Raw genomic sequence first — 8,726 nt, forward strand, 5'->3', positions numbered from 1 at the left:
TCCCTACATACAAAATAGTAGTAGGGATGCTCTGTCCATAGGACCAGGAAGATGGTAAAAATAACAGTTGACCTGGTGTGGAAAATGTGATAGGAACACGCAAAGGAGATCTGGGTTATTTATTTCTTCTTTTTAGAGAAATTCCCTTGTTACTACAAAACGGAAGGATTACAATTCAGATTTGTTTCAGATTCATTTTCCAGGTAATGGATCTGTGTTAGAGAGACAAAGCCAGTCAAACAAAAAACAGTGAATGGTGGAACAGAGCCTGCCACCACAAACTGCGTGGGGCGGGAGCCCACCGAGGAGTCGGGTTGTGACTGGGTCTTTCTTAGGGAGCCAGGGAACCTGGTCCAAACGTCAGTCTTGGGGAGCAGGCGACTGACTCTTCTCAAAGCACAGCCATTGCTCAGGGCTTTTTTTTCCTGTTGGCTCCCAGATCTGTTGATTTCCAGATTATCCAGGTTTCCTGTTGACTGAGGCAAAATGGGAGCTGTTGGTTGAGATCTGGGGTTCTTTTTACTTGACGTATAGCACCATTGTAGAATACAGCTATACATAATTCCCTATTTTGTACCTAAGCATAGGGATACTGACAGGAACAGCTCAGCAATCAAAAAGCAAACATGAACATAGCAAACCTACATTTACAATTACCCGTTTTGATACGATGGTAGTCTTAAGACACATACTCCCATTCTTGGAGATGTTGCACCAAAAATTAATATTGAAACATCTGCCCTGCAGATTATGGGTCTTGAAGGAGCAGGGTTTTTTAAAAGCAATCTTCTTTCTAGCCTTTTTGATCTACCATTTATGTATCTTAGTGATGTTACAGCTGGGATTTGAGCTTTAATAAGAGCTTTCTAGTTTATGTACTTCACCCCTCCCCCCCATTTTCTGTATCCTACACTGATTTACACGGTGTTTATGACAACAGATTTTAATATATTATGTTGCCACAAACAGAGGTCTCAGCAGAGCGCAGGATCCTGCTTTCAGACTTCGCTGATTACTTTGCGGTGGCGTGCCGTGTCCTGGAACATTCTCTTTTGCACTACTCTGTACGTGTTTCATTGCATGCGTATATCCCAGGGTCTGACCTCCACGCAGCCTTGGCTGTACATGAATTGCAGCAGCAAGCCATTAGCTCTGCTTTTCAAAAACCAACCACATTCTAGTATTTGAAAATGTTCCCTGAACTCTCTTGGTAAATGTAGCAAGCCTGTTTAAAATGTTGTAAGAAGAGCTGATGATTTAGGACTGAGCTGGAATATCGTTCCACAGTATCAAAAGCCGTCATCCTGTCATACTTTGAAGAAAGTGATTGGTAAATAAGCTGTTACTTGAAGAAGGAAAGAAGCTATCTAACAGACAGGATAAAGCAGGGGAAAAAAGATTTGGCAACAATAATGAACGAGAAGAAAAGAGATGACTTGAGATTAATTCTTCTAAACTGCCTCACAGCCAATAGGTTCATTCTTTCTTTCTTTAAGACTAATTTTAGATATTTATCATACGTTTGAAATTACTGTGCTGTTTGCTGTTGCTTCCAGCAACCATCTGGAAATGAAAACATAGGCTGTTTTTAACCAAGACCATTTTCTTCCCTTGCCCACACGCCTGGTGCTCTGACTGCTCACAAAAAGCGGAGCTACGAGAAATGATCTTTTTCTTTAAGGGAGCAGTTGGAAGAGCTGCCCTTGTAGAAGGGGAACGTAGATAAAGGGCTTTTCTGGCAGTCTGAAGAAAAATGAGAAGCAGGTCAAGTTTTTGGACTTTCCTGCCTTGGAAGGGAGCCATTAGCCATATGGCTTTGTATTCCCTGCGCGCAGCACTGGGCAGCCTCCCATTAGAGACAGATGGTGCGATATCTGTACACGAACAGCAAAGCCGCCAAGACCCCGGCGCTCTGGCTTGATGTACATGGTGGTTAGTGCAGTGGCAGGGGATATTTCATGTTATACGTTCGGTATGCTTCTCCCTTTGAATGAAATAATCCCTTTAGTTTTTAATTGACAGGAAATTCAAACCCACAAGATGGAAAAAGAATGCATGACAGCGTATAAAAAAAGGGGGGAAATGCTTCATTAAACTTTTGCCTGACCACAGCAAGACTTCTTTCATTTTAATCCCGACAAAGTCGAGCCTTTAGAACTGAAAGTTTGAAATTCCTTTTCTCTGAGAACTGGATTTTTTATTTTTTTCCTTCCAGGACTGCCTAATCATATTGATAGCTGAGTTTATTAGATACCATACTGCTTATCATGAAGTTTCCCAGGGTTTTAGCATCAGCAATACACAGTTTTTAAACTTCTGACGAGGTGACACGTGCCCATATCCCGCTCACAGCTCTGTTGTCATTGAGAGGGTTCACAACCTGAACTCTGCTCAGGTCTCTCAAGGAAACTAAGGCTCTAGCTTCTAATTCATGGAAAGTCCTACCTTAAACTGTGAATATGGAATAAGGACCAAACCCTCTCTCTGACTCCACTCAGGGTGAGTCACTAAACTAAATTTATTCTTCCTCGTGCAGATTCTCCATCTGACAAGTTAGCCCCTATAGATACCCCAAGCAGGTACAGGTGGTAACCACTTCCCTTTCGTTCCCTGTGGTTTTTGTAGAAGGGGAAAACGTAACAGAAGTGCAGACTGAATGACCCAAAGGACGTACTGGTGTTAGGTCTGAGAGTAAGTAGAGAGAAGCATGGCATGCAGGAGGACTTAATCTCTCACAGAAGTTCTTTGGAGGCATCTAACTCCATCCATAGACTGTGTAAGATGGTTAAAATGGTTATTTTAAGTGGACTGAATTCCCCTTGACACTGGTGTCATCACCTGCATTGTTGCTGTAGCAACACTTAATTTGCAAGCTGAGTTCCTCCAAAAGAAATTACAGAACACTTTCAAGTTTTCTTATATTCACACATACACAGAGAGTTTGTCTTCCCTGATTTTCATGATCATACCTCAGGAAACGCAGGACTCACCTGCATTTCAGTTAGGCTGGATATCTGTCTTATATCATCCAGTATGTGATTTAGCAAACAGCTTTACAGAGCACAGCAGAACTCAGCTCGAATGCACCCTGTGAAGGGGCGATGCTGCCATGAGTCCCAGCGCAGCGTGCCCCAGAACCCAGAGCGAGCTGTGCGCCGTCAACAACTGGAAGATACCATGAGTGTAATGATTCATTTTATATTGGTAGAAGCATTTTGCACTAAGAATTACAGAAGTAACTGGGTTCTTTTTTCATATGCATTAGTTACTAGGTGAAGAGAGATTTCAAGATATTGAAAAAATTAAAACGATTGGCAGCACATACATGGCTGTGTCAGGATTGTCACCTGAAAAACAGGTAAGAGAATAGTTTTGTTTAAGAAGCAAAGCTTCTGGTGTGTCTGACCATTCACATTAGAGAATATTAGTGTTATCTTTATGATGTTCGTAGAGTGGGTTTGCTAAAAGAGAACAGACATTTGGGGCTTCTGGCAGACGCCACTTCTTGATGAATTGAAATGCCAGCTTCTGCTCGGAACAAGAACCATATGGGTTCTTTCATTCATTCCTCAAATTTAGGTTTATAGGAGAAAAAAAATATCTCCTTTCAATCACATCGATGTGAATCTAGAGCAGGCCTTTGGACACACTCTAAAGTTACCACTGAAACTCAGTCTGGAATCTGGCTGACAGCCTCCAAAAAACTATGAAGAGAGAGAATCTGTTCTATTAACTGCTCATGATAACTGACAGCAAGTCAGTTATGCAAGTATAAGGGTTTATTTATACATTTTTGTGATGATGTAGCTGTATATCTATAGAGACCATGACAAACTATACATCAAAAAGACAGCAGACACATCAGTTCGACTGAAGAACACCACAAAGCCAGAAGCCCGCACGCTGTCCTCACCTGCAGGGTGGAAACCAAGCTGAGGGAAAAATCAGCCACAGAGCGCACACACACAGTCACAGCAGAAACCTCAGATAAGTCAGACGAGAGAAATACATTCATGATTACACCCAGGAATGTGTGTGGAAACGGAGTCTCCAAAGGAATAGGACAAGGCTCTAAAATACATCCAATGAGAAGTGGGCTGTTGCTGCAATTTGTCGTGCTTGGCAACCGGTGCCGCCTCCCAGGGCAGAGCACCACAAAAAAGGGTGTGCTGTCCTAGATCAATCACTGGGCGGGAATCAGACTTCTCCACACTGATTACAACTGACAGAAGTGCAGAACCAGCTTAGTGCGAGCTTTGTAAACAACTGACAGCTAGAAATCCTCAAAACTAGACATGCATGAGATTCTCTGTGTTCCAACTCAAAATGCTTCTGTGCAGCGGTGAGCAAAGAGGACTAGCATCAAGGAGGTGGCTGGTTATAGCTACACACCTCCTGACCAATACTTCTGACTCTGGATGTGCGTAAAAAAGCAAAGGGAAAAAACCTTTACTGCATTTCCAAGGGTGATTAACTCATCTATTTTCTTGAACCATAATAGCCTAATGGAATTTTTATGCATGTTTTAAATAGACTTATTCTTCATACATACATGTCTATCACCTTGTCAGCACCTAAGAGGTAAGGGCTGCTGAGGGAGGTGGGCATGCTGTGCACCAAATGAGAGCGGGGACAAGGACTGAGGACTGTGAACAAAACAGGGTGATGCCAGGGAGGTGATTAGGTTCAGTATTAATCATTGAGGATGTTGAAAATTGCGGGAGGATGGACTGCATGACCCAGGGAGGAGAGTGCAATGCTTCATTCCTCTGGACTGGAAATTTGCGTGATAAAAGAACTACCCGGCTTTGGAATAGACAGAATACCAGAATCAATGAAACACAGAATCGTTTTGGTTGAAATGATCATCAAGTCCAACCGTTCACCCAGCGTTGCCAGGTCACCATAAATCATGTCCCTCAGCACCACATCTACTCATCTTTTAAATACCTTCAGGGAATAGAACTCCACCCCCTCCCTGGGCAGCCTGTTCCAGTGCTGCACAACCCTCTTGGGAAAGAAATTTTTCCTAATATCCAACATAAATCTCTCCTGGTGCAACTTGAGGCCAGTTCCTCTCGTCCTGTCACTTGTTACTTGGGAGAACAGATGGATGCCCACCTCCCCACAATCTCCTGTCAGGTAGCTGTAGAGAGCGATAAGGTCTCCCCTCAGCCTCTTCTTCTCCAGGATAAACAACCCCAGCTCCCTCAGCTGCTCCTCACAGGACTTGTTGTCCCGACTCTTCACCAGCTTCGTTGCCCTTGTCTGGGCACGCTCCAGCACCTCAATGTCCTTCTTGAAGTGAAGGGTCCAAAACTGGACACAATACTCGAGGTGTGGCCTCACCAGTGCCCAGTGCAGGGGGACAATCCCTGTCCTGCTCCCGCTGGCCACACCAGTGCTGGTACAAGCCAGGATGCTGTTGGCCTTCTTGGCCACCCGGGCACTCTGCTGGCTCATCTTCACTCAGCTGTCAACCAGCACCCCCAGGTGCTTTTCTTCTGGGTAGTTTCCGGCCACTCCTCCCCCAGCCTGTGGCCTTGCAGGGGGTCGTGGGCTGGTACAAGCCAGGATGCTGTTGGCCTTCTTGGCCACCCGGGCACTCTGCTGGCTCATCTTCACTCAGCTGTCAACCAGCACCCCCAGGTGCTTTTCTTCTGGGTAGTTTCCGGCCACTCCTCCCCCAGCCTGTGGCATTGCAGGGGGTCGTTGTGGCCCAGCGCAGGACCTGACCCTTGGCCTTGTTGGACCTCCCGTAGTTGGCCTAGGCCTATTGACCCAGAGTGCCCAGGTCCTGCTGCAGAGCCTGCTGACCTTCAAGCATGTCGAGACTCCCACTTGACTTAGTGTCATCTGCAGACTTACTGAGGGTGCACTCTGTCCTGTCACCCAGAGCTGATCAGGATATTAAAGAGGATGAGCCCCAGTGCTGAGCCCTGGGGAACACCGCCCGGAACACCACCGTCGGGCCAAAACCACAGCTGTACTTACTCCAGTGCCTACCCAGAGGAATAACGAAGGAGTTTCCTGTCCTGTCCTGAGAGTCCCTGCCCCATCATCTGCCCTGTTGATGTTCTGTGAAGAATAAAACCCACTCCTGGTCCTCATCTGTATATTGACTGCCCTGTGGGAATGGGAAAGGAGGGGTAGGAGCAGGGACTGACTTGCTACTCTAAGCAGAGGCGATTGATGAGCTACAGAAGAGCCTTTTCTCTCTCGCTTGGCTGGGCCCAGGTTGCCTGGCTTGCCCTGTTTTTTCTGTCACTGTTCCATTCCTGAGAGCACTGGAATTGCTGCTTTTCCTGGGCGGCAGTCTCAGCAAAGAAGAATTACGTCCTGAGCTATCTCAATCCTCTCTGTGCTCTCTTCCTCAGCCTTTAGACAGATTTCGCATGCCTTGTTAATTCCCATGATTGCCTGTCAGACTATTGACAGGAAATTTCTTCCTTTGGTACTTCACGCTAAGCTTCTCTGAATCCAGGTATACAAGTGTAATATAAATGGGAAACATTACCGTTAATAATACCTGCCTCTCTTGGATCTGGTATGTGGAGACTGCTCTTACCATTTCCAAATTCAGATCCTTGGCACTTGGCAGGGATGGGTGGGAGCCGGGCAAATGCAAAACTTTTCTAACTCACTGGTTTATAACTTACTCCTCAGCAATGTGAAGACAAATGGGGGCATTTGTGTGCTCTGGCCGACTTCTCCATAGCTCTGAAGGAAAGCATACAGGAGATCAACAAGCACTCATTCAACAACTTTGAACTCCGGATTGGTAAGCCTAGTTCAAACATGGGGATTGAATGGGGTTTTATCTGCGGGGATCCAGTCAGTGAGCGCACCTCAGGAGCGCTGCAAGGACATGTACAATTTAAGAGACTCCAAATCCTGTATCCTCTGTTTTCAAACTGACTTCGTCCCAGGCAACGTTAGACATAATAAGAAATACTTCACTGCAGAACATGCCTTGAGGGCTGCAGGAGTTCTAGGGCGTAGTGAGTTGTGAATGGGCAGCGTAATGAAGCTACTGGCTTCAGCAAGTCTGGCCAAGCACCCATAGATACAGCACAAAAAGAGGGCTGGACAGCCCAGGCCTGGCCCCGGGCTTGATACTGGCTTGCAGAGTGTCTGATTAATCTCCCTATCTTAGACGCTTCTTCAGTAAAGGGGAAATAGCAGCTTATCCTAAACCCTGTGTGTAGTACTTTGGTTTTGCCCTAAAAATTGAATTCCAGTTCTGACGTGACCAGTGGCAGCAGCTCTGAATTTCTGTGGTGGGGAACCTGTTCTCCTGGATGGCCAGTAGGATGGAACTGGAGAAGATGGCCTGAATATCTGTCTGGCACATAGCAGGAGTAAACCTGATGGCTTCTCATGTCCTTTACAGACAACCCTGCCATAAAAAAGCTGTCAGTCACAGCATCACTGGAGGCTCGCAGCATCACTATCTGTGATCTGCACTTCCAAGAGTTTTGAACAGAAAACTGTTCAGTTCCTGAGATTTCTCAGGAAACTCTTAGTAACTGTGGATCATTTGCAGAGATTTCATGGAGCATGAATGAAACAGCATTTGGAAATAATGTCTACCACCAATACATATATATATAAAATTTGAAAACTAAGATTCTTCTCCCACAGATGCACCTTTCACTATCACTAAACGTATTCTTAAAGCACTGCTGTAACGAAAGGTAGCCTTTGCTATTGCTTGTCTTGGATTTATGCAGCAATGTTACAAGACACAGTCTTTTAGTAACTTCACAGAATGCTTTAATTTTTCTCTTCATGGAACATAAGAATATAATTTCTTGGCTGTACAGCACTAAAAAGGTTGTCTTCAACAAGTGTAGACCCAGAAAGATCCTCCCAGAGAGATCTTTCCTACTACATAAGAATCACTTTGCAGGGGCTTTGGCAGTAGTGTGCAGGATACGGGCGACACGTAAGCACTGTGGTTCTGTTCAGAAGGATGTCCTGTAAAATAACTCCGGGGATATCAATGTTTGGTGTTTTCTAGCTTTTCTGGCTTTTTTGACTTGCTTTCTTTGTATATACGCCTCCTCCTTAAGCTCAGTGAAGGTGTATTTGAACCAGGCTTCATCTGGTTCTGAAGTGCAGATGCGGTTTTCAGCTGTTCTTGTCTAACTGGCTATCTCTTCTCAACTATTTTGTATTTTTTATTTAATAGGGATTAGCCATGGCTCTGTCGTAGCGGGAGTTATCGGTGCTAAGAAACCCCAATACGATATCTGGGGCAAAACGGTTAATTTAGCAAGTCGAATGGACAGCACAGGTGTTAGTGACAAAATACAAGTGCCTGAAGAAACGTATCTGATCCTGAAGGACCGGGGATTTGCCTTCGAATACCGAGGAGAGATTTATGTCAAAGGTATCAGTGAACAGGAAGGAAAAATCAAAACATATTTTCTTCTAGGAAGAGTTCAACCAAATCCTTTAATCTTACAACCAAGAAAACTGACGGGACAGTATTCATTAGCGGCTGTTGTATTAGGACTTGTACAGTCTCTTAACAGGCAAAAACAGAAGCAAATCCTGAACGAGAACAATAACTCCGGAATCATGAAAGGACACTATAACCGGAGGACTTTGCTCACTCCTGGCGGATCTGAGGCAGCGGCCCAGGCAGAGGGGGCTGACAAAACTGAATTGCCATGATCACCATTTTGTTTGTGTTCTTTTTTTTTTTTGTATTTCTTTTA

The 8,726-nt window shown here is 44.9% G+C and overlaps 1 protein-coding gene across 1 annotated transcript in view; it reads left to right on the forward strand.

The window, feature by feature from the left end:
• ADCY8 (adenylate cyclase 8 (brain)) overlaps positions 1–8,726 on the forward strand; it is a gene marked incomplete at its 5' end in the record, with an annotated part of 35,758 nt that extends 27,032 nt beyond the window's left edge. Inside the window, 3 exons of the mRNA XM_010144104.1 lie at positions 3,266–3,358; positions 6,667–6,781; positions 8,195–8,726. Of these exons, the coding sequence (XP_010142406.1) occupies positions 3,266–3,358; positions 6,667–6,781; positions 8,195–8,682 (696 nt within the window). The remainder of the gene's footprint in view (positions 1–3,265; positions 3,359–6,666; positions 6,782–8,194) is intronic.

This window comes from Buceros rhinoceros, unplaced genomic scaffold (genome assembly GCF_000710305.1).
Source record: "Buceros rhinoceros silvestris isolate BGI_N320 unplaced genomic scaffold, ASM71030v1 scaffold15409, whole genome shotgun sequence".
NCBI lineage: Eukaryota > Metazoa > Chordata > Aves > Bucerotiformes > Bucerotidae > Buceros > Buceros rhinoceros.